A 25,640-nucleotide genomic window follows, 5' to 3' on the forward strand; every position below is an offset into this window, starting at 1 on the left:
GTTGCCCTTTCCAAATGAGAAGGTGGATAATCCTTCCTAATACTTTGAAACTGTCATGGACCCATAATCTCACTGTCATAAATGAATCCTCCTGTAGTGTAGACATCTACCCTATCTTTTGCCTCTCTTGCCTGGGTCCTTCCGTAAAGGTTCACCTAACATGGTGAGGCCATCCCAGAGAATTTTTGATGATCTCCATTGATTACTTGTAGCTCTCACTGTGGGATCAGTTTGTTTTTTTCTTTTTTGATTGTATATATCTTTGTTGAATTCTTCTTTGTTGATTCTAATGCAAAATTTCTCATTTGTAATATGTTGCAGCCATATTGTATCCATGGGCCTCTCTGTTGACCTTTGGGTGACTCTCAAATTTAATTATTCAGAGATTATTTTATTCTGTGTCTTACAGCCACATAGTATCACCATAAGACTATAATCAGAAAACTCAACCTTTGTTCCAAGGCGAAGCTTGAGGTCATTAATAAAAATTGCTCATTTTTTTTCCCCAAAAGCAATCCAACCCACTCTTCTGCTCCTATTCAATGCTGGGCCCCCACTTCCTATCCAATGTCAGTGTTTGTCTAAGACATATATACTGATGGACTAGCTGAAGCAGACAAGAAGGCATGATACAGTAGTGAGGGGAGACTTAAGGGATCCAGAAGTCTCATTCTCTTCCAAGTATAACATCTGGTAAATTTATTGACTTGCCTTACTGACAATTTAATCTTGGGAGGGGCAAAAGTAGGGAGAATAACAAAAACTGGGGAAAGTGTGGTTCTTTTATCTCAAAATTCATAACAGAGAGGCAAGAGAATACTGGACACCCTGGACTGGACAGCTTAGACATCAGCTTCTAAAAAATACTGAGAAAAACAATGAGGTAAGAAGAGTTTTGAGCTAGGGACTCTGTAAGGGGTCTATGGTTCAGGGGACTTACTCTCTGTTGAGCCCAGATTTCTAAAAGAATGTGCTTAAAGGGTGGAAGAAGAAGGGTTGAAAAATTAGGATGAATGCAGAAGACCAGAATGGTGTTAAGGATAAAGCGAAGTTGTGATCTGAGGCTTATAAAAGATCTAGAAACCCCAGAACCAAAAGAAAAGGCTTTTTTGAGCAGAGTTTGGAGCATAAAGAACAAAGAGATAGATCCATTGTTGAGGGAAAATGGTGTAATATTAAGGAAACAGAGAGCAATTGGGCCATTTAACACCTAGTTACCTTCTGTCCTGTCCAGAAAAAACAAAGTGAAAAAAAATAGCACAAATAGGACATGGCAGCTCAGGAAGGGAATAGAAGTCTAGAGAGGGACTTTTAAATGAGCTTGCACTGCTAGCTTCAAATCGGTTATACCACTGAGAACTAAAGAAACTCATAGATAGTCTCTTAACTCTTGTCAGTAATTTTCAAGAAGTCATGCGTTATAGGAAAAGTACCAGAAGACTGGAGACTGTTGTATTGGATTTCAAAATGGGGGGAAAGTTTCTTTTCTAGAGGCAACAAGGTTGCACAGTGGATAGAGCTGTGGTTCTGGAGGCTGGAAGACCTGAGTTCAAATATGACTTCAAACGCTTAATAGCTGTATGACTCTGAGCAAGTCACTTCACTCTGTCTACCTCAGTTTGCTTATCTACCAAATGGAGATTTTGAGAGACTCCCAGGGCAGTCAGAAGGATCAACTGAAATAATATTTGCAAAGTGCTTCACACAATTCCTTGCTATTGTGTTTCTCTTCTTCCTTTCTGTCTGGAAACTGCAGATTGCTAAATTTATTGTCAATCTCTGGCAAAATTCTAGAAGAGATTACTCCAGAAATGGTTTGTGAGTTTTTAGAAAAGAATTCTGAGGTAATTTGGGACCCCGTGAGTTTCTAGAGACAAAGAACAATATATAACAAACTAAATTTACAGCTTATTGGAGTGCTAGTGAGAAAGTGGATCTAGATTTTAGAAGGAAACAAAACATTCTGGCAACATCTTCCCTGAACTGGATAAAATAATGAAATAAGGTCTAAATCAAGGCCTTCATGGAGGATTTAGAGCATCTTAAAGAATCATGAATACCTTGATGTTTTGCTAGGTGCATATCTGTAGTGGAGTATCACAGGGCTTTGACCATGAACTTTATCTCTCAGGATTTTGTAGCTTAAAGGGTTTTTTTAAAATTCAATTCAATTCAATAACCACCTATTAAGTGCTTACTATATGCCAGGAATTGGACTATCCCACAGATAGACAAAAGCCAAAATAGTCCCTGTCCTTCAGGAACTTACATTCTATGAGTGAGCATTCTACATAATTACATCCATTTATAGATGTCCTAAAATGAAAAGAATGAATAAGACGATAATAGAATTAAAATATAAATTTAAGTTGGATCAATGTGAAGGCTGACATCTCTATTAAAAAAGAAGTCAGTCTAAATACAAGTTCAGAGTATAACAGAGCTACTTTAATTTTTTTTAAGGTTTTTTTCAAGGCAAATGGGGTTAAGTGGCTTGCCCAAGGGCACACAGCTAGGTAATTATAAGTGTCTGAGGCCAGATTTGAACTCAGGTACTCCTGACTCCAGGGTTGGCGCTCTATCCACTGCACCACCTAGCCTCCCCAGCAGAGCTACTTTAAAGAGACTGACACATTTTAGGTAATTTGGTCATAGGAGCAATATCATAACTTATCTGTGCTTTGCAATAGGTCAACCATATCCCAAGAACTATGCTGATTTCTGGAGCATAGCAGTTTAGATAGGACACCGACAAACTACAATGTAGTCAGAGGGTGAGCAAGAGGAATCTAGAACCCCAGCCATTAAGGGAATAGTTGTTGTTGGACTTGCAGAAGAAAAGACAAAGGAAAGAGTGGTATTTTCTTTTGAGTGATTAATTAGGCCTGTTACACAGAAAGGCAAATCAATTCATTTGGTATTGTTTAGAGGGCAGAACCAATTCTAATGGTGGTGGTGGGGAGTGGAGGCAGGGAAGAATTGATAACTTTGTGCTCATAAACTCCATAAAAGACCTTTTTTAGAGACTACAGCTATCTCAAAGTGAAAAAAGGCTGGTAGAGCCTCCTGAGCTAGTGAGCTCCCTGTCACTAAAAGTATACAAGCATGGGCCAGAGTACTCCCTGGCAGAGATGTTTATCACTCTATGATCTACAGTTATCCCTTCCACATCAAAGCTTTCTCCATCATGGTTTTGATATATTGCAGGTCAGCATAAGAAATTAAATGGAAATTTTGGGGGGCTTTTGCAGAGTTGCAGATGACATGTGAAGACAGAAAAAGTTTAGAAACCCAGAAATGCATTTATGTGTGTATATATGTATATGCATATATACATACATATACACCCACATATGCAGGCATACATGCCTACATAATTATATAATGTCATACATACATAATTATATAATATCAACTCAAATTTTACAATAAGGTAGGAAAAAGAAAAACTTCAGACTTCTGCTTTGGTACAAATGGAAGGCCAAAAAATGTTATGTAAATTTTCAGATCATGGGAGCACCATGCTCTTAGCCTCCATGATGTAGAAGGGATAACTGTAGTTGTTGCCTTTGAATTTTTCAGTGGTACCAACTAGGAGAAAAGAGCATAGACTGAACGGGGGACTAGATTGCTAATGCCTTAGTGGAAAAGATGAAACAGCTGCTAGGAGTTATTTGGGCTGGCAACAAAAAAGAGTTCCAAACTTTGGCTTCCAGGGATCCTTCACATCTTTTTCCTGGGCATAAAAGGGAAAAGGAACCATATTTAATCATTGTCAGGCAAAGGAAAAAACTTCTTGTCAATAATTAACCTGATATTACCAGTGGCAGATGGTCTAGTATTGGCTTTGAACTGGGGTTTGATTTTGGGCTCTAACTCTTTCAGCCTATGTGTCCATTTTCCCTCTCTGGGCCTCTGCTCATAGCTATTAAAACAAGAGGTTTCATTCTGGCTCTATAACTTTGCTTGCATGAGGACTATGGCTTGTAGAGATCTCACAACCCTACAGAGATTTGGCCCAGAACCAGAAAGCCCATCTGTTGTAGGTATCTGAAAATTAGTTTTTACTATTCTTTGAGTCAAGGAGGGCAGAAAGAAGGAAGAAGGGGAAAGAATAAACATTTATACAGTGCCTATTATTAGCCACTATTCAGTGAAGAGAAGAAAGATTTCACTGAGAAGATGGCCTCTGGATCTTTGGTTCCTTGGGCAGATTGAATCCATTGATTATTGGAGCAAGGTTTGAGAGAGTAGCCTTTGGGCATCTGTGACTCCTGGAGGAGTTCAGCTAAGGCTTGTCTCATTTATGTGACTGAGAAATATGTTTATACCCAGACTAGGCAGAATTAGATGTGATGGCCTTCTTCTGTTGATAGTCATTGCAAACCAGAAGCAAACCAGTACCATGGGGTAGGTCAGAGAAAGATAGCAGAAACTTGTTCCTCTTCTAGCTGTCAATTTTAGGAAAGAGGGAGAGGTTTGGCCCTATCCTCTAATCCAGTCAGGGAGAGGAAGAGACCTCCTGGACAAAGGCACTAAACCAAGGCTGACCTAGCTCTTGAAATGAATCTTTAGTCCCCAGGCTCTCCTCCTCTTAATCTGTAAAGTGGTCTTGATGCTCCCATACTGTGAAGCCAAAGTTCCATCCCCTGAGTAAGCTGAGCCCCTCAGGACAGAAGGTACTTTCCATTTGGGGCTTTTATAGTACTGTGACAAATTACTAGTTAATGTTGGTGCCTAGGCATTTTGCCTAGGAGACTTGGGCATCCAAGCTCAGGCCTGTCTACTTAAGAGAGGGATTCTGCAAACAGCTTTTTAAATAAGTCAGTTTTAATTCAGTGAACATCTATTTAGTATCTACTCTAGTCTATTGTGAGCCCAACTGAAGATGGGCTAAATGCAGGATGCCAGCAATAGGAAGCCACCGAGGATTGTTGAGTAGGGGCACAACATAATTTAACCCAGGCCTAAGAATATTATTTTGGTCATTTGGGTGAATGATGAATTGCAAAGGGAAGAGACTAAAGGCAGAAAGACTAGTTAGGAAGCTCTTAGAAATTCCAGTATGATAAGGGTCTGAATTAGGATATTGGCCCCATGAATGGATAGAGAGAAGATATTGTAGGCCAGACCTAAGTCAGGGTCAGATTGGAAGTAATTAAGGCATTTATAGGTCATCCAAAAGTTAATAGAAGGAGGTTTAGTTAGCCATAGCCATAGCAATAGCACCTCACCCCTTTTCTATGGCTTTAGAAATAAAGAGATTATAGGTCCAATGGAGTGTAATTTCCAGGCCCTTTTTTTTTTATTTAATTTTATTTATTTAGGTTTTTGCAAGGCAAATGGGGTTAAGTGGCTTGCCCAACATTACACAGCTAGGTAATTATTAAGTGTCTGAGACTGGATTTGAACCCAGGTACTCCTGACTCCAAGGCTGGTGCTTTATCCACTATGCCACCTAGCCGCCCCCATTCCAGGCCCTTTCTACTGGCATCAGAATCAATAATCAATATTCCCTTCAGCCAATAGTAGCTGCTCAGTAAAGGAATCATTATTACCAATAAAAGGAATCTTTGGATCTGTCCTTACTCTAAGTGCAGGAGTTTATCCTTCTCCTCTTGGACTTGCTGATGCCTAAATGTACCCGTTTTCCAGATGGCAGTACTGTCCTTAGTGGCAGCAACATGACTATTCTTTTCAGAAATCTCACTAAAGTGGCTTCAGTAAATCTCTGCTCAAAAGAATAGAGGGGACTGCCCTGGCAATCTGAGCTACAGTCTTGGGAGACGTTATCAGCAAGAAGCAATAGTAGTATCAATACAGTCGATGAGAGTTGGTTTCCTGGAGTCAATTATTTGAGAATTCTCATTTCAAAGAAAATTGAAGTCATGAATTTGAAAAAGCCCACCCAGAATCACAAGACCAACTGGAAATAGGGACTAAGAAGTTTTCTAAGAAAACTGCCCCCCCACCAAGATCATACTGTATAGAGGAAAGCACCATATTGACTATCTTTATGACTTTAGCATCCTCTGTAAAATGTGAGTTTGGACCAAATGACCACAGATTGGGTCCATTTGCCATTTGGGCAGTGTTTGGTAGAATATTTGAACTTTTTCCCCAAAACCAACAGGGTATTGCCTAAGGAAAAAAGTTACTTTTTTTCTGGGACTCCCCTGGTTGTCCCTTTAGCTCTATTTCTCAGCTGTGTTCAGAGCTAAAGCCAGGGGGTAGACCCCAGGAGAATCAGAGTTATTAGAGAATGGAAAAACATGGTACCTTGCTCCTCTTTCTGCCGAGTTGTTTGGCCAGCCCTGCATCATACTCCTGAATGAAAAGGACTGAGATCAGACACCAAAACCCAGTCCTGCAGGTAGGTGACCTAGAAGTCCTGGGCTCTGTCTTCTCTACTATCAGTGGTCACTGACCAACCTCAAAGCATCTTGCTCACTAGACCAGGGTAGGACACAACATGGTATTTGTAGCCCAGAGGGTTATTCGATCCTTCTGCCCCATAAGCACATTCCTTTCTCTTTCTTCTTTCTGACTTCCATTCCCAACTCCTTTCCTCCTCTTCTCTCTCCCTCCTTTTCTTTCTTGGACCCAGCCTGCATCAAGACTACTAGGACATACTTCCAGAAATGCTTAGGCTATTGAGAACATTAGATTAACCACTATAATTTAGGATGGAAAGGGTTGGTGTCAGGGGCTCATCTGCAGCTTCCCTCTCCCAGGAAGCTCCCCAATGAAGCCCCTTTCCCCTACATCCTCATTCCTTTTATCCCTAAGTTCTATCACTAGGTAGAATGGCCTGAACAAAGTGAATAGGGAGAAGAAAAGTTCTTTCACTCTGAAAGATATTCACTACGTGGATAAAGCCACCATTCTTTAATACCCATGCGTTCCTCTGAATTCACTGAGTAGCTGAGAGCACCTGCTTCAGAGGATGGACTTGAGCTGAACAGAAGAGAAGGCTGCAGGGGAATAGGAACTAAAAGCAAATGAGAATGATGTGGATAGGCCAGGAGATGTCCCTGGCAGAATTCCTCCATCTCAGTACTCCCTGAGGAAGGATACTTTGCCCTCCCTTTGGATAAGGGTTAGGAGGTGGCGCTCCAGGGAAGACCCCTATGCTTGCTTCTTGCCCAACTGTCTGCCTTAGGAATGAGGCTTAGAGAGGTGCTAAGTGACTGGATTGAGCCTGGATGTCTCCCTCCTTTCTTCTCCTCTTAGCCTCATTGACTCAGATGCTGCTGCCTTTCTGCTTTGGGTCATCCTGAGTCCCCAGATGTTGGAACCTTGGTGCAGGCAGAGACTCTGGGAGATGGGATCATCTCTAATCCAACTGACTCCACCTCTAAGCCATAGGTGCTTCCTGGACACTAATGATCCCTGCTCTCCATCTCTTTTTTTTTTGTCTTCCCCCTCTCTCCCTTTTTCTTCTCTTTCTTCTTCTACCTTTTCTCCAGATATCTTTGGACAATGTGAAAGTCCCATACTTTACAAATCCAAGAGCCATGGGGAAACTCTGGGCAGAGCATGGTGCTCGACACACACACACACACACACACACACACACACACACACACACACACACTGCTCCCCAACAAAAGAAGACTTTGGAGAAGGGCTAGTGAGGGGAACATAAGAGGTTTCCCAACAGTGACAGACATTTTCTCTCTATCCTCTAACCCATTGTACCTCACCCACCCAAGCAGCTTTCCTTTCCTAAAGTGCTGAAGAAGAGGAAACCTCTATTGTGGGGAAATTCCTCTTGGCAAAGAAGCTGAGGTCCAGGGAATCCTTTGTTCTCCATTTTCCTCTTCCTTTTTCTCCATCATCTCCCCCCCCCCCCATCTTCCTCCTTTTTCTCCTTGCCTGGCTCCTTCCTCCCCTTCCTGCTCTTCTTCCTCTTTCTTCTTTTTCTTCTTCCTCCTCCTCCTGTTTCTCTTCCCTCAATTTCTCCTCCTCCTCCTCCTCTTCCTTTACCTCCCTTTCCCCTTTTCCTATTCCCTCATCATCCCCTCCCACCAGCCTTGTGGTTGTTACCACTCACCGTGAACTAACACGCCCCCTGGTGTTTGCATGCAGTCATTGCATCCAGCAGATCCTGGAGGCTGTTCTCCATTGCCACCAAATGGGGGTCGTCCACAGAGACCTCAAGGTGAGTTTTCTGCCTCAATGCTCTGTCCGTCTGTCGTCTTTCCGTCCGTCTTTGTATCTTGCATGCTTTTTTAGAAAAAAAAATATTTTTAAATCCAAGTGGTTGCTGACAGCAGGCAATCTCTTCCCTACTACATCCCCTACACTGCTGTATATTTGTATGTACCTGGAGAGGGATATGATACTTACAGAGTATAACTGATGCCCCCATCAGGGTCCTTTGTGGGCTTATTGATGCCAAGCCAACCTTGAAGGCAATGTAGTTTAGTGAAAAGAGTACTGCATTTGGAGTCAAGGAACTTAGGTTGGAATTCTAGGTCTCCTGCTTAATCTATGAACCTTGGATAAATCACTTCATTGCTCTGGGTTCTCTCATCTGCAGTATGACCTCTAAGGTCTCTTTTAACTCTAAACCTACGTCTTTATTTTCATGGATACACACTCTCTGGTTAGTCTGTCAGGAGGCTTGTTGGGTATGTGATAGAAGGAAAAGTCAGGGCCTTTTGCTAACAACACAGACTTTCCCTACTATTCTTCTAAGGCTATAATTCTGATATCTGGTAGCCAGAGGATAGCAGAGCAGAATATATTTTAGCTAAGTTTTATTGAAAAAAATAATGCCAGTTTGGCAAAGAGCTATTTGAAAATGATCTGGAAAGTAAGGCTCTGTAGATAAAAGGAACAAAATTTCTTCCCTTTTTGTCATTTTTTCTCCCCACCCTTCAAAGAGAAGCCCTTCCTAGCCCTTGCCAGGTGTTCTTCTTGGGTTGATTCTTAGATCTCTCTCTTCCTAGCCTGGCTGTAATTGAGGAACCCCTGATCTGGAAGTTAGTGGCTTGAGCCACAAGGACATCATACCTTTTGCTCACTGACCTTAACTTTGCTTGGTTGTTTGTATTGGCTTCCCAGAAAGAGGTAGAATCATTCTATCATGTGGTCTGGTACTTCTGAGATTAGTAGGGCACATGCATTTCTGGAAACCATGTCCCTTTCTACAAACAACATGGATATTCTGAGCTTCGTTTCAAGCTAACAGTTGTCAAGTAGGCAAGAAGTCAGGACCCTTTTTCCAAGGGTAGGGGATGGGAGAGATGTTCACTTCCACATAGGGCAGGGAAGATGAAGCCATTCATTTGATCAAGCTCTAATATTTCATACCTAGGTACTCATATCATTTCCATCAGGTTCCCTGCTCCAGAATTCAGATCTGATCCCCCCTTACCAAGGACCAAGTAACCTCTCTCTGGTCTGCATGCCCTGTCTGATTTTCTTTGTGTCCTAGTCCTTTGTTTTCTGTTACCATGTAGGTGCTCTGTATTTCCTGGTTTCCTCATACCTCTCCCATGCAACCCAATCTCCTGCCACAAGAAAAAAGGAGAGTTCCCAGCTACTCTCAGACTATGAAGGAAAAATTATCCTTTTCCTTACAACCCTTTCCATCATGAAAGGACAGAAGACAACTGGCCAGTTGGGTGGGAATGTGTGTGTATGTATGTAGTACATGTGTATGCATGTATGTGTATATGTATGTTAGGGGCATTGCTAGGGTTGGCTGGGAATCTCTAGATATCATGGTTGAATATTCTCAGGGACTGGAGTATAGGCAAACTTGGTTTTTCTCTTATTCTTAACCTTGTTGTTGCTATTCATTATCTCTCTAATTCTAGAGTCAAGATGCTTCCATTTTGTGCTTCCTTTTCCTCTCCAGGTATTTCCTGCAAACAGGGAGAGAATCTTTGCTGGAAAAGAGGAAAAACAAACAGAATTTCCTAGATTAAAAAATTGTGATTTGAATGTAGTCAGTAGAATTACTGCTAAGAATGTGCTAGACCATTCTAGTATAACCTCTTTCTGTAGGAATGTCCATAGAGGACATTCCTACAGAGAGACTCTAAGGAGTCCTCTATGGGAGGCAACTCTTCCATCTTGCCACTGGGGTTAGAAAGTGCCCCAAATGCTCCAAGGTGAAACTCCTCTTTTAATTACCATGAACCTACCCAGTGTCCTGGGGTGTGAACCCACCATTCCTGGAATAGTCTACCCCATTGAGAGAGTGATAGAGGAGAAATTGGTGGTCAGGCAGACTTCTTCTAATTAAAGAGTCCACTCAGAATCTATTAGATCTCTCTATCCCAGAGTTTTGGGAGCCAGGGTTAGAAATGGGCAAGTTAGACACCTGTCCAAATAATGATTGTGGATAATGCTCATTACATAATCCTAATATAATGTGTTAGTGAGCAAAATAGACTTTTCAATATGACTTTTCTAGTTCTTCCTGCTAACACATGAGATATGATTTTCAAACATGGATGGAGGTTGGAGGGTAGGTTGTAATTTTCAGACTTTGTCTTGGACTCTTAGATGTCTCCTCTCAATACCTTGAGAGGCTGAGCTCTATTGTGGATGATGCAGAAAAGATTACCATCCAAAGAGTAGCTTGCCAAAGTGATCTTCCATCTTGTTTACAAGGGGCCAAAGGGGGACCTCATCTTCTGACTTAGCACAACCAGAGCTTTCTCTCTTATTGTTTGGTAGGAAATGGAGAGCAGCTCACTGTCACCTCTCCCTTCTCAGAATTCCCACCCCTTTCTGTTTAGTGCCTCTCCTTCCAGTTCCACCTAGGGAAAAGCTCTTTCCTAAAGTGACTCCTTCCTGCCCCACTACTGGAAAATGTCTGTGCTATTCTGTCCCTAGTGAGAGGTTTATTTACGTAAGAGCTTTAGTAGAAGCTATATATTGAGACTAACAATTCTAGATGAGCTCTGAGGAACATGCACAGAAGATTTCTGTACCTCTAAAAACCTCTAGTACTTCCCTGTAGCTCTCCAGAATAAGTTCCTTACTCAGAGCCCTTGATATTCTTAGAATAGCCCTAAGGGGCCAAGGTAGAAGGCAGTACTTCCTTGGTCCCTGTTTATATGGGAAAGATGAAGAAACATTGGTTTTAGCAACTTTGGTAACTCAGGAGCCATGTTGGTCATGATAATCCACCCATACTGTGCAAACCTGAGAGAGTAAGAGTATGGAGACAAGAAGCTGGAAAACCCACTTGCCTGGTGCAAACTTGATGGGTAGTAACATAGATTGTTTATTCCTGGGCAGTTAGCCAGGGCTGGAAGGAGAGAAAATTTTCCTATACAGTCTGCTTCCTACATAGTGAAATTTCAAGCTCCCAAACTAAAACTTTGATCACTTGTTAATGTCCTTGATCTTTTGGCACCTGGAGGAGAGGTGGGGCTTAGTGGGTTAGGGCACACATAGCTCACAAATCCTGAAGAGATTTATTAAACATTCATAAAGCAATATGATTTATCTCAAAGTCTTGGTCACCATCTTTTGAGCATCAAGTCTGACTCTTTGGGCAGATCCCATTGAGCATTGCTAGACACTGTAACTTTGCTGTTTCCTTATGCCAATGTAATGAGGGTAGTGAATTACTTTGGGTGGGCCATGCCAGATAGGAAGAAGCTACTTTATCAAACTCAATTGTGAAGGCTCTGGACACATTTACTCAGCTCTGCTTTTTTACACTAAACCCTACTTCTTGGAAGGTAGCTGGCTATTATGCCCATTATGACCCTAGTTGTGTGGTATAATGGGGGGAATATTGCATTTAGAATCAGAAAACCAAGCCATGGCTCTTCTACTTAATAGCTGTGTAACCTTAGTCAAGTCAATTGGCTCCTATGGACCTCTATAGTTTTCTCTTCTAGTTACCTTTTAAGAATCCTTTTATTTTCAAAAAATGTTATCAATAAAACATTTCTGAAGGAGACTCCTAACCTTGATTACATGCCTAAGAGTTGACAATGGGTTATTTTAGTGCTGTGATTAACCCAACTGGCTATTGCTAAAGTTTTACTTAAGGTCTACTGAGTCTGAAGCTGGCTAGTGTGTTTATGTTGAGGCATTGGGGGCTAGTGAAGATTATGTTAGGATCCATTTAGCATCTAATTTCCATTATTGGATATATCCCATTCCAGTCATCTTCTTTTTAATTTGAGCTATGTTGGAAATTCAGATAGGAAAACAGAACAGAAACTCTCATAACTATGCATCCAGCCAGTCTGTGGAGTCCAGTGTGGGTCCTTCTGGAATGGAATTTTTGGGAACTAGTGTGGCCATGGGAATTTTGATTCAATAGCTGTTACATCTATGATAGTAACTTCTTCTGTTGGTTTTTAGATCTGGAATCAAGATTGAGACTGTAACCATGGTCTTCCCTGGGTTGAAACAAGGGGCCAGTGGTCCTAGAATTAGTTCAACTAGTGGTTTTGGTTAGGTGGGAGTCAGGAGAGAATCATTCAGAGGCAGGAAATTGTTTGGTCAAATATTGAGTAATCTTTGGTCTGAAGGACTAGTTTCTCTGGTCAGATTGGGAATCTTTGATAGATGACCTGATCTGAGAATGATGGCCATTGATGTCTGAAGCTTTCTGTCTCATGCTACAGCAGTCATAGGAGTAGGCCAAAGTAATTTTCTCTTTCCTGGCTCAGAGGGAGTATCATAAATCACAGGTAACCTGATTATTCTGGTTTCCCACTGTCTTTGTGGAACTGATGTTTGAACCCAGTGAGGTTTCTGTTCAATTAGAGGGTAGAACTTCCTTCTGGAACAAATTAACTTTTTTCTTTTATAGTAGGGCAATAATTGGAGGCAGTAGCTAGGTATGCACTGGTTTTGGAGATATGAATTCAAATTCTACTTCTGCTGCTTACTGTCTGTGGGACCTTGAACAAGTCATTTAATCTTGAGGCTCAGTCTAAAATGAGGGCATTTGACTAGATGGCTTCTGAGATAATATCTAGTTTTAGTTCTGTGAGCCTATGAATGAACTTGAGTTTTTTATTTTTGTTTTGCCTTAGGAAGAAATGCAGAAATAGGAGCCAACAGGTTTCCTGATTTCAGGCTTTTAGTTGCATATCCTTGGCTTTCTAGGTTCCACTTTCAATGGAAGAGTGTTTTCAGGACTGTGATTATTTACAATTCTTCAATTCTGTCCAATCTACAGTTCTAGGGCCATTGAGGAAAGTGTGAAGCTGTTCTGGTTCCTCAGGAAGCACTGGAGGAGGAAATAGAACAGATGCCACTGGGAGGAAGTTTGGGAGATTGAGTTCATTGGTTCAAAGAATGACAAAAACAAGCCACAAGCACTACCATCTGCATTAAAGGCAAACAGATCAGAAATGACCAGGGAATCTGAACCCTATGGAGGATAGTGGTAGAGTTGCTATCTTTGATTCCAGGAGAGGACTTGAAGGTTGTTCTTTTGGGGGGTGGTCCCAAGATTCTGGGATTTTAGTCTCAAGATTGCTCAGATGAAGAGGTTTTAGGCTATTAGAAATGGGGGCCACTAGTACCCTGGACAGTTCCAGTGCCTTCTCTCTGAAGTCCCAGGCTTGCAGGAGGGACCCAGAAGTCAGAAACATCAGATCACAAATACTTAATGGAATAGTGGAAGGAGGTTGTGGGATTGATCCCCTCCTGAATATCAGTAAAAGATGACTGAAGGAGGAATCTTATTCTTCTCTAGGAGAAATTCTGAGAATCCCTAGACTCAAACCAAAGTTCCAAAAAACTGAAGCAGTGACATCTGGTCCCAGACCTAAAGAGACTGGGTCACAGAGGCAGCATGAGTCAAGAAGGCACAAGTTCAAATCCTGATTCTGATAATTACTAGCTGTGTGTTCCTGTGCAAATCACTTTATGTCTGTGTTTCCATTTCCTCATCTATAAAATTAGGGGGTTGGAACTGATGGTTTCTTTAAGTTTTAATTTGATGATTTCATAACTTGTGATCCAGAGGACATTTAAGAAGTGATGTTTCTATATTTCACCAAGGCTGTCAGCAGCCTTCCCTCTGCCCTGCCGAACTCAGATCCTGACAAACTGGAAATGTGACTCTAGGAGCTGTTGAATGAGCTCTCATCCAAGGCCTGGCAGCCTTTTCTTGGCAGAGTTCAGTCTAAAGTTTCTAACCCTTTTCTGCAAACTGTTTGTTGTTGTTTCTCTTTTTTCCCATTTCCCACCCCTGTCTCCCTCTTTAACCCACCCCCTGTGTTTTCACAATATGTGGTGACACTTGCACACTTTGCTGATTGACTTGACCCGACAGCCAGAGAACCTCCTCTTGGCTAGTAAGTGCAAAGGAGCTGCAGTGAAACTGGCAGATTTTGGCCTGGCCATCGAGGTGCAGGGGGACCAGCAGGCATGGTTTGGTGAGTGGTGGGCTGGGAGAGGGTCAAGGGTGTGTATATGTGTGTGCACACACACACATGCGTGCATACATGCATGCATGTGCACACATGTGTGTAAGCATGATTGTGTGTGGTCAGGGGGTAGCAATGGTGAACGAGCTGCAGCTAGTCTTATTGCTAAAGATCCCAACTGCTCCATTTCATATCTTTATTCTTTGCTCCTGATCAGGTTTTGCAGGTACTCCTGGCTACCTGTCCCCAGAGGTTCTGCGTAAAGAAGCTTATGGAAAGCCTGTGGATATCTGGGCTTGTGGTGAGTTTGCCAAGGAGACTGCCAGGGAACTGGAGGACAGCCCAACTTGTGGTAGGGTCATGAGGTGAAGTAGGACAGATGCCACTAGGAGGAAGCACATGCCAAAGCCTTGTTAATTCAACTAGTCTTAGCTGGGAATCCTGGTTGATTGGGTTAGTTATAAATTTGACTTCACCATTTTATCTAATGATGTAGATGTCTGTATTTTTGTTGTTGTTGTTGAGTTATTTTTCAGTTAGATCTGACTCTTCATCCCCATTTGGGGTTTTCTTGGCAAAGATACTGGGGCAAATAAAATGGTTAAATGATTTACCCTGGAGCACATAGTACATGTATGAGACTGAACTTGGTCTTAAGAAGATGAATCTTCCTGATTTTAGGCCTATCATTCTGTGCACTGTGACATCACCTAGCTGGCTTAGATATCCTAGAACAAATCATTTTTTTCTTTCTGGGCCTCAGTTTCCTCATCTGTAAAATGAGTATGTTGGACTAAGTGTTCCTTCCAACTCTAAAGGATCATCTGACCTATGACTTTGATGATGGTGCTCATCCATTCACTTAATAAAAATGTATTAATCACCTAGTATATTGGACATGGTCTCTACTTATAAGGATATTACAATCTAGTAAGGTCAGTGACATATAGATTGTACATATTATAATAAGAAATAACATGGCTTAATTGAGAGTGACCAGTGTTGGAGTTAGAAGGATATTGGTTGAATAAATATATGTATATATATATATATATATATATATATATATATATATATATATATATATATATATATATACTAGATGTGTAACTTTGGTCAAATTACATAATCTTTCAGGGTACTCAGGCTATTCCCCCCAAATCATAAATTGTAAGTTACTTGCCAGCCTGTAACAGTAGAGAGAATTTTCACTCTTAGAGTATATAATTTTGAATAAAATCAAAGTGTAGGACACCTCCCCTTTAAAAAACATAATAGCAGGGGGCAGCTAGGTGGTACAGTGGATAAAGTACCAGCCCTGGAGTCAGGAGTACCTGGGTTCAAATCCGGTCTCAGACACTTAATAATTACCTAGCTGTGTGGCATTGGGCAAGCCACTTAATCCCATTTGCCTTTCAAAAACCTAAAAAACAAAAAAACACATAATAGCATAAGGTTATAAAAATGTAGATGAGAGATAGATGGCTACCAACTGAAGGGAAGTTTTATGGAGGTGACCTATGAGTACAGTCAATAAGGGGCCATGATGAGGACACTCCAGGCACAGGGAAGAGTAGAGGTGAGGTCCTAGAAGGAGGAAAACTAGAGACCCAGTCACCTAGACTGGCTCTAATCTAGAGTAAATAAGAGAGAATGTTCATTAAGGCTGAAAGGGGAGGGAGGGGTCAGACTGTGATTGGTACTGCTGTGGAGTTTGGATTCTCTTCATTAAGTAGTAGAAAATAGTTAAAGGGTTTTAAGCAATGGAGACTTCTTATACCTAGAAAGAAATAGTTAATCTCCCACAAGCTGGCCTTGTAAATCCTATTGAATCTGAAAATGAAGAGATTGCATCTTGAAGGTCCCTCCCAACTCTAACAGGTATGGGGAGGGAAGGAAGCAGCCCAAAGGCATCAGACCCAAGAAGCTAGCTTCCAAAAGAAGACAAGCTTGAACTTTGCTATGCAAAGTCAGAGAGACAACCTTTAGGAAAATCAATCACACTATCTGTTTCTCTATTTCTCTTTCTCACATATATTATATGTATATAAATATATATATATGCACACGCATATTTATGTGTGTAATCTATTTTGAGCAATAAACCTTTATGACTTCAACCTGTGCTAGCAGATATAGTACTTAATGGGTAACTAGGTAGCATAGTGGATAGATTGCCAGGCTTGGAGTCAGGAAGACTCATCTTCATCAGTTCAAATCCAGTCCCAGACCCTGGGCAAATCACTTCACCCTTTTTGCCTCAATTTTCTTATCTATAAAATGAGCTGGAGAAGGAAATGGCAAACTACTCCAGTATCTCTGCCAAGAAAGCCCCAAATGGAGTCAGAAAGAATCAGACATGAGTGAAATGACTAGGGTCTAGCAATAGCATAAATGTGTGACTTGCCTCATGTTCTTTCTTTTCTGAGATAACTCTAGGCCATTTGAGATGAAAAAATATGTGAAGAACTATTTGCCTGCTTCTAGAGAAGGACACTCCCAGCACAGTTTGACATTATTGGAACATAGAGTTTTCTTCTCCAGATACTTTGGTAATCTCAGTCCCCTCAAACATTTTTTGGCACAGTGGAAGACTTCAGTCCTGGCTGTGGCAACTTGCTAAGTGACAAATCTTTAAGCTTCTGTCTGTCAATTTCTAGAACTTAAAATGTAGATGATAATATCTATTTGTCCTGTTCAAGGGGTATTAGAGAGAACTAAAAAAAAAAAGAAAAGAAAAGAAACAACCTAGAAAGTGACTGACAAATGGGATATTTTATTTTTATTTCTGGAGGCAAAAATTGTAGTCAAAAGAACAATGGAGTTGGAATTGGTAGATTTGAATGCAAATCCTGACTTTGGTATTGCTTCTCATGTGACCCTGAAAAAGTAATTTCCCTTTTCTGAAAGTGGTTTCCTCTCATATTATTATTGTTGAAAATAATAAGTAGCAATAATAATGGCTAGCATTTTTATAGCATTTTAAGATTTGCAAAGTATTTTATAAATATTATCTTATTTGATTTCCCACAACTACCTTGGGAGGCAGGTGCTATTATTACCATTTTACAGATGAGGAAACTGAGGCAGATAGCAGTTAAGAACTTTGCCCAGAGTCACACAGCTAATAAAAGAGCTCCCTATAGTTCCTTGTGTCACTGGGCGCATTCACTCTTTTTTATTTAAGGGGCAATGGGGTTAAGTGACTTACCCAAAGTCACACAGCTAGGCAATTATTAAGTGTCTGAGGTCGGATTTGAACTCAGGTACTCCTGACTCCAGGTCCCGTGCTCTACTCACTGCACCACCTAGCTGCCTCTCATTCACTCTTAAAGACTGTACTTACTAGATGAGGTTGGATTTTTAACTTGAGTCTTCCTGACTCCTGGTCCAGTCCTTTACCCATTGTGAATTATGTATAAGCATTTATTAAGTGTTTTTTATATTCCAGGCACTATACTAGGTGCTGGGGATATAAAGACATTAAATTAAGCAGTCATTGCCCTCAGGATTCCTGTTCTGTAGTGGGGAATGAAGATTGAAGCAGGTTGAGGTGGATGTTCTCTAATGTCCTTTCCATTTCCAAATCCTGTCTTCATTTAAATCTCTCTGGACCTCAGTTTTCCTCATCTGTAAAATGGGGAAGGGAGTGGTAATGACCTCTGAGCTCCCTTCTAGCTCTAGCTGTATGACTGTATGAGAGAAAAGATCATGAGCTCTGTGAGCCAGCTCAGTTCATGTCCTCTTCACTTATTTCAAGGGTGTCTAAAGCAAGAACACAGAGATGTTGTGGGGTGGGGGACACAAAAGTCTTGGAATTCTGAGACATGAGATCTGCTTCCCTGAACTCTGGTGTGTAGAAGTGGGCAGCTATGAAGGACAGGACAAGGTCACTCCTTCCTTCCCTCCCCATCTCAATGTTCCTTCTCAGGCGTGATCCTCTACATTCTGCTTGTGGGTTATCCTCCATTCTGGGATGAAGATCAGCACAAACTTTATCAGCAGATCAAGGCTGGAGCTTATGATGTAAGTCTGAGCTTTTCAGAACTTCTTCTGTTGGGTATGTGCAACCAGCTGGGCATGGGTCAGCAGAACATTTGGACCTTTTTTTCCCAGAGAGCTGGTTCTCTCTGCCCTTGGGAGCTGAGAGATTGAATTGGTAATGTAACTGAAATTCTTCCCATACCCTAGCATCTTTCCCTTCCTACTCCTGGACTTTCACCCTTTGCCGTGTGTGTGTGTGGGGGGGGGGGGGGGCGGTTCTTTCAGCAGCTAGCCCCAGCTTGGGTCCATTGGAAAGGGGAAAAATGGAATTTGACTTTCATGTTCCCTATTTATCCTTGATTTGAAAACATCTGTGAAGGGTTCAAGGCAGAAGGGTGAGATTTGGGTGGGGGTAGGCAGGGTTGGTTAGAAAGCTTATGTTTAGTGCTTATGATTTAGTCTTTTGAGGAAGTTTCAAGGTACCCTTCTGGATTTATTCTTGTGAGTTTTTTTCCCCTCTTTTTCCTCCTCTAGTTCCCATCCCCTGAGTGGGATACTGTCACTCCTGAAGCCAAAAACCTTATCAACCAGATGTTAACCATCAACCCTGCAAAGAGGATCACAGCTCATGAGGCCCTAAAACACCCATGGGTCTGCGTAAGTGTCTCCTCTGGGGCCCCGGGACTTGGCCTAGGAGAACTTAGACTGTCAGACTTTCTTCGTGTACCCAGAAGTTGATGGGAATGAGGTTGGGCACTCTTTTGGCTCCTAAGGGTTCTGGGTGTGTTCACTTTCAATGACTTTAATGTGTGAAGCTCTTACAATCAGGATAGAGCAGGAATCTTACTCTTGCCAGGTTGGTGGACCAATAGGCTAGTAGACATATTTCTTTTGAACTGAATTTTAGACTTTGAAGTATTGTTAGACTATTTTCTGTGGTTATCCCTTCCACATCACAACTCTCCCTATCTCAGTTTTGATATATCGTGGGTTGGAATAAGAAACGAAATGGGAATTTTGGGGGAGTTTTGCAGAAGCTGCAATTGACACATGAAGGCAGATGACACAGGAAAAGTTTAGAAACTTAGAAATGCATAAAATATAAGTATAATATCAACACATTTTGATAACTTTTAAATACCAGAATAATTCTGTAGTACAAAAGGAGAGTCAAAAATTTTTACAGGAATTTTCCAGATCATGGAGAATCATGCCTCTAATCCCTTCAGTGTGGAAGGGATAACTATAGTTTCAAAATTGGTAGATTATTTGGGAGAATAGATTAAAAAGTTAAAAAATATCTCCTTCAGAGAACTCACATGCAGGAAGAGATCAGCAAAAAATTGTCATAGAAGTCCACCAGAAGAAAGGATGTTTTGAGATTTGCTGGTTGGTTGGAAGATGGATTGGTTTAGACCAATTAGGCTACCTGGACTTAGTCTATAATTGGTGAATTTGTATCTCTCAACTCTACATCATCAGAACAAAGTAGCCTGATTGTAGAAATCTCTTAGCCACTAGCCCCTTTTCCAGCTTGTGTCAGGTCCCTGGTGTGTGTGTGTGGGGGGGGGGGGGGGGGCAATTCAACATTGTTTTCCATTCCTAAGTCTACCCTTCTAACAACCTCCTCCTTCCCACAGCAACGCTCAACTGTGGCCTCAATGATGCACAGACAGGAGACTGTGGAGTGTCTCAAGAAATTCAATGCCAGGAGAAAGCTCAAGGTAAAATCTTATTTTTTCTTTAAAAATTCTTTTGGGGCAAGTCACTTAACCCCCCGCCTTGCAAAAAATTCTTTTGAGGGTTTCTGTTTTTATAACACAGATAAGACTTGACGGTCCCCTTCTCACCATCTTCCCCAGCCTGAAGTGAATGATCCCTTCTCACAAAGAAAAACAAGTCATACAGTGGTCACTTTTAAAAACATTTGCAACATTCTACATTCCTCTTCTGTGAAAATTTCCGTTCTTTTTTCCTCAGGAAAATTACACATTTGTTGTACAAGTTATATACTCTTGTATAACTTTTAAAGATTGTCCAGGCATATGCACACTCAGTGATTTACCTTTGTAACAAAGAGCAGTTAAGCAAAGCTAAATGACCCAGTGAGCAGTGTGTTAGCATTTTCAAATTCTATACCCTAATCCCTTACCTCTCCAAGGAAAAGTGAGAGGTGCAATTTTTTCTTCCAAGGATGTATTCTTCCTGGTTCTTCCAAAATCTCAAAGATGTGCTTCAGGTTGAGAAATCCGTCATAGAATGTGAAGGCAAAAGATAAAAACCATCCCTGAGCCTTCAGGTTTCCCTAGCATGGGTCTGAAAAAGCCAAGCAGTTCTAAGTGTCTTTGGGGTCTTCCCTCGGTCTTCTAAAGACAAGGGTATCTGGGCAGAGCACTGGCCCAAGTAAGACAGACTCTCTTGGGGAGGGCAGGGGGAGGGGCTGTACCAACAAAAATACCTTTTCTGTCTGATGTTTTCTACCTTCTTGGTTGATCCCAGCTTATGATAGTCAATGATCCAATGGGCTGAACTGGGAAGAGAGATGGAAGGACATTGGAGCCTCTGTTTCCTTCTCTTCTGTTGTCTCCTCTATTGCTCCCTACTCTTCACCTTGCCAGCTAGCAGGTTTTTAAACCAGTTTCATATATGCCCTCAGGGACTTAGATTAGAATTAAAAAACATTTACCCATTAAAAAACACAGGCAGCAGATCTTGAATCTATTTCTTTATTTGGGATTTTCAGAGGTGAGGAAAATAAAGATGAAAGTCAGGGCTCCTGTGGGCCACTCATTTCAAGAACACTATGATTTCCTATCAAGGAAAAAATACCTTTCCCATAATATAGCTGATAATTAAAATTCTTCAGTTAGATATTCTTTCCCTTGGCTCAGTAAATCTTGTCCTCTATTAAAATGAAAATTTTTGGAGGGGTTATACATTAAATGTTATCAGCCATTCACTCCTTAGTGTGAAAGACTTTGCCAGATCCTTTTCTGCAAGTGGACACTGTTGTAACTTCTGAATTGGTCTCCTTGCTTCCTATCTGTCCCTTTTCCAATTCTTTTTTCATATTGCTGCATTCGCAGGAACTAATCTTCCCAAGGCACATATTTTGCTTGTTCAAGGATCTTCAATAGCCCCTTATTGCTTCTGGGGAGGAAAAAAAAAATCTAAATTCCTTATTATGGTCCTTCCCAAAATGGCTGCATGACTAGTACTTTTCAGTTTGCAAAGCTGTAGTCTTCAGAATTTGATAATAGACATTATCCCATAATATACCCAGAAGTCCAGCCCAGAACTTCCTGATTCTAGCTCCAACTCCCTCTCAACTGTGCTTCACACCATGTTTTAGCTTCCCTTTCCCTTTTCAGACTTAATGTCACTTTATTCCCCTTTGCACATTTACATTTCAGTCAAATGGATATACCTAGCATTTCCCAAACCTAGCACTTCATTTCCTCCCTGCATGTCTTGAATATACTCCCTCTTCACGAATGCTGATTTGTGGTTGTAAAGAGCTGGACATGCCTGAAAAATGATGGCAATGTGTTTGGCCATCAAGAAGCTTACATTCTATTGGGGATGAAGGTGGGTATGGGGAAACAACCTCGTTTCAGTCATATTCAATTCTTGGTGACCTATTGGGGTTTTCTTTGGTAAAGATCCTGGATTGGTTTACCATTTCCTTCTCTAGCTCATTTTACAGATGAGGAAACTGGCAAACTTGTCCAGGATCACACAGTTATTAAGTGTCTGAAGCCAGATTTGAACTCACAAAGATGAGGCTTTCTCACTCTATCCACTGCACTATCTAGTTGCCTGCTGCCATACCCATAGAAGACATTAAAATGCTTGTTGAATGACCAAATAGCTAAATCTTTCTTTTCTCTCTCAGGGTGCGATCCTTACCACCATGCTGGCAACACGAAACTTCTCAGGTGAGAATGGTTTTTCCCCAGAAAAGAAAGAATAAGGTGCCGGCTTCCTTGCCCTGTGCTTTTTTCTTGTTCAAGAGATCAGAGTCAAGACTTTTTCCAATCTAATACTTGCCAGGAAGAAGGCCCAGAGAAGGACCCAGCTCCAAGGCTTTCTCAGTGGCTTCAATAGCTGGTTTTATTCTCACTCTCCTTCCTATTCCCTCCCCACACATCTTTACCCTTCTGCCCACATCTTTGCCAATGCTCAGGCAAACTTCTGTTTTCCCAACCCTGACTTTCTCCTGATCCTGCAGAGGACTTCCCCTTCCACCCTGTCCCCACATGGCCATGGCCTCTCTTGGACTATGTAAGCAACATCTGGATCCTATAGTGTACATCTCACCTGCAAAGTGGGGCCTCCTGAAGACGGCTGCTCCATCACCAGGGCTCTCCCCTGTCTGTATCCTGCTGTAGGCAGTGGCAGCCATGTCGCCTGCAGCCCCTGACCCAGGATGGGAGGCCCACTGGAAGGCTACATTACAACAAAAGTCCTGTTCTGTTTTGTTTGATCTTCTCTGTGTCTCTTTCTTCCTCAGCATCTTACCTGTGTCTTAGGGGTCTCCCTTCCCCACTGAGTGTTTGTGCTGCCCACAGCTTCCCACCCCCAGTGAGAACTACAGGTCTCCCTTGTGTTTGTCCAGGCGTGTTGGTTTAGCAGCTCTGTGGCCTCTGAGTCTTGTGTTTTGTTTTTGTTTTTGTTTTCAACCATCTAAGATCCTATCTTGTCAAGGGGAAGATATACTTCAGAAAGTGCTGATGGTTCAGGTAAAGAATCTGAGGTTATGTGAGATGAAGAGCAACTAGACAGTCAGCCCCAGCAATGGTATTGGACCAGTCTGTGGCCACCACCTCTCTCTGGTTACTTGAGTATAGAGAAGAGGGGAGCTACTGCTGGTGATCTCAGAGAAAAGGATGATCCTACAAATGGAAGTTAGGGAGGAGAGGCTCAAGCTGAGGCCATTGGACCTTGGAAAGCAGGTGTCTGATTGTAGACCCCAGAAACAGATAGTGAATGGAAGCCGGATCAGGAAAATAAGCTGAGTATGGTCCCAGGAAGGGGTTGGGAGCAGCCTCCGGAGTGGAGCTGGATGCACCCGCCACGCCTGGATGAAATGTCTTTACACCACGTGACGTCGCTTGTTAGTCTGTAATAACTGAATGTCAGAAGTCTCTCTCTCTCTCTCTCTCTCTCTCTCGTTCTCTCTCTCTCTCTCTCTCTCTCTCTCTCTCTCTCTCTCTCTCTCTCTCTCTCTCTCTCTCTCTCTCTCTCTCTCGTATGATTCATCTTTCTGTTCACATCTCATAGTTCCTTCCCCACTTTCTTGTGCCTCCCCTCCCTGCCCATCCCTTCAACTTGCCCTGAAAGTTCCTGTTACTTTTGCTGTGATATTGTACTGCTGGGAATAGGACTGCATACTGTCACACCAATACTAATGGGACTTTTTTCCATTGTCTGCTACTCTGTAGAGGACTAGGGGACCTTGTTTCCCAGGTCCCAGCTGTGTTTCCCCCTTCCCACCCCCCCCTTCGCCCCATAGGTCTGTGCCCACTCAAGAAGCCCCCATTTGGGGTTTTCTAAGGAGAAAGGAGGCAAATGCTTTTCCAAATGTTGATGGATCTAGATTTGTTTGCACTCTGTTTTGGGACAGGGATTCTGGTGCCAACAGTCTTGTCTCTCCACCTAAACTTGAACTCTAATCTTTTTCTGCTTCCTTTGTCTCTTTTCTTTCCTTTATCTTGCCCATCCCTCTGTGTCTGTCCCTCTTTCTTCTCCAACTTCCCTCCTTTTCCCTCTCTTTCTCACTCTCCCTCCCCTTCTTCTCCTCTCTCCCTTCCTTCCTTTCTTTTATCCTTCCTCTTTTCCTTTCTTTCTTTTCTTCTTTCATCCCTTCCTCCTTCCTTCCCTCCTTTCTTTTCTTCTTCCTTTCTTCTTTGCTTCCTCCCTCCCTTTCTCCCTCCCTCCTCCCCTCCTTCTTTCCTTCTTTCCTTCCTTCCTTCCTCCCTTCCTTCCTTCCTTCACTGCTTTCCTTCTCCCTTGTTTTCTAACCTGGTGCTAACAGTGGGCAGACAGACCACCGCTCCGGCCACAATGTCAGCTGCGGCCTCCGGTGCCACCATGGGGTTGGTGGAACAAGGTAGACGTGTCTTGAAGAGTCCCACCCTCCCTTCCCACCCCTTCCTTACCTACCACCTGCTTAGAAACTCAACCAGCATGCAACTCCATTCATCATATACAGCTCATCCAGCCAGTGCCCAGCTCCCTGCTAAGGCTTTGGGGACTGTCCCCCTGACTGCAGCCAGAAAGGCACAGAGCCAGGAGGCCCAGCTGCATCACCCCCTCCCCCCACCCACAGAAATAGGAACAAGAAAGCCATCATAAGTGAAGACAAAGGTCTACACTCCCAGAAAAACATTGCTGTATTAAGACCTGAGAGTCCCCTGGTCCCTGGGGTTCAGGTATAGGGTACCTATTCAAAAATGTCCACCTTCCCAGGGATTTTACTTCTTTCTGAAACTTGGCCTGCAATGGCCTCTGTTCAGGATTGTGTTGATGACACAGCAGCTACTGAGACAGAGCCGCTGCTGGGCAAATCTGGAATCCTGAATAGGGAACAGGAGCAGAGGCGGGTTGGGAAGGGGAAAGCCAGTTTCAAGGCTTTGGGCCTCTGATAATCACCGTTTAACCTCCTGCTTGGACTCTGTGGCCCCTGGGGTAACAGGGAGGACTCATTGCCACTTTTCATCCTAAGGCTCTCAGCTTCCTGTCCCAGCATCCTCACCTTCTTTCCCAATCTGCCCCTGCTGCTGAATTTAAGGACAAGTGGCGGTGAGAAGCAAATGCAGGAGGGTCCTGGCAGAGAAAGAGGGTTGGGGAGGAGAGGGATAGGATCCAGGTCTCAAAACCCAAATAGGCAGCCTTTGAATGTACCTTCTTTCTCCCATGGGGAACTGTGGCCCTGAGTTCCATTTCTGAGGTTAAAGAAAGTGACATCCCAGTCACTGCCCATGGAACTCTCTGCTTAGCCCCTCATGGGCTCTGTCCAGGGAAAGCCATGGCTGCATTGGGTTAGGACCGGTAAGTATAGGAGCCTTGTAACCTAGTATTGCCTTGTTTTCTATGATGCATGTGTGGCCCTGCTTCGTCTGCCACTTCCAGGGAGAGTTCTATTCTTTATTCTGTGTCTCAACTGTGATTTGATCCTCCATGAAAATAGTCTTGGTGGGTTTCATTTTAGATCTCTTCCTCTGAATACCTCCCTCCTCCCTGCCTCACCCCTTCTCAGACCACAACATGTCCAGCTTGGTG

At 42.4% G+C, this 25,640-nt stretch overlaps 1 protein-coding gene across 23 annotated transcripts in view; it reads left to right on the forward strand.

The window, feature by feature from the left end:
- The window catches only part of CAMK2B (calcium/calmodulin dependent protein kinase II beta), a 285,827-nt gene that overhangs the window by 203,670 nt on the left and 56,517 nt on the right, over positions 1-25,640 (forward strand). For 11 of the 23 annotated variants that reach the window (XM_074210081.1, XM_074210079.1, XM_074210090.1 and 8 more), the window contains exons 6-12: positions 8,092-8,164; positions 14,279-14,381; positions 14,590-14,673; positions 18,304-18,398; positions 18,891-19,013; positions 19,997-20,080; positions 22,252-22,294. In XM_074210081.1, coding sequence (XP_074066182.1) covers positions 8,092-8,164; positions 14,279-14,381; positions 14,590-14,673; positions 18,304-18,398; positions 18,891-19,013; positions 19,997-20,080; positions 22,252-22,294 — 605 coding nt within the window. Of the gene's footprint in view, positions 1-8,091; positions 8,165-14,278; positions 14,382-14,589; positions 14,674-18,303; positions 18,399-18,890; positions 19,014-19,996; positions 20,081-22,251; positions 22,295-24,393; positions 24,469-25,640 lie in introns of all 23 variants that reach the window. The other 12 variants (XM_074210077.1, XM_074210085.1, XM_074210078.1 and 9 more) reach the window with 3 other exon arrangements.

This window comes from Macrotis lagotis, chromosome 1 (genome assembly GCF_037893015.1).
Source record: "Macrotis lagotis isolate mMagLag1 chromosome 1, bilby.v1.9.chrom.fasta, whole genome shotgun sequence".
Lineage (NCBI taxonomy): Eukaryota > Metazoa > Chordata > Mammalia > Peramelemorphia > Peramelidae > Macrotis > Macrotis lagotis.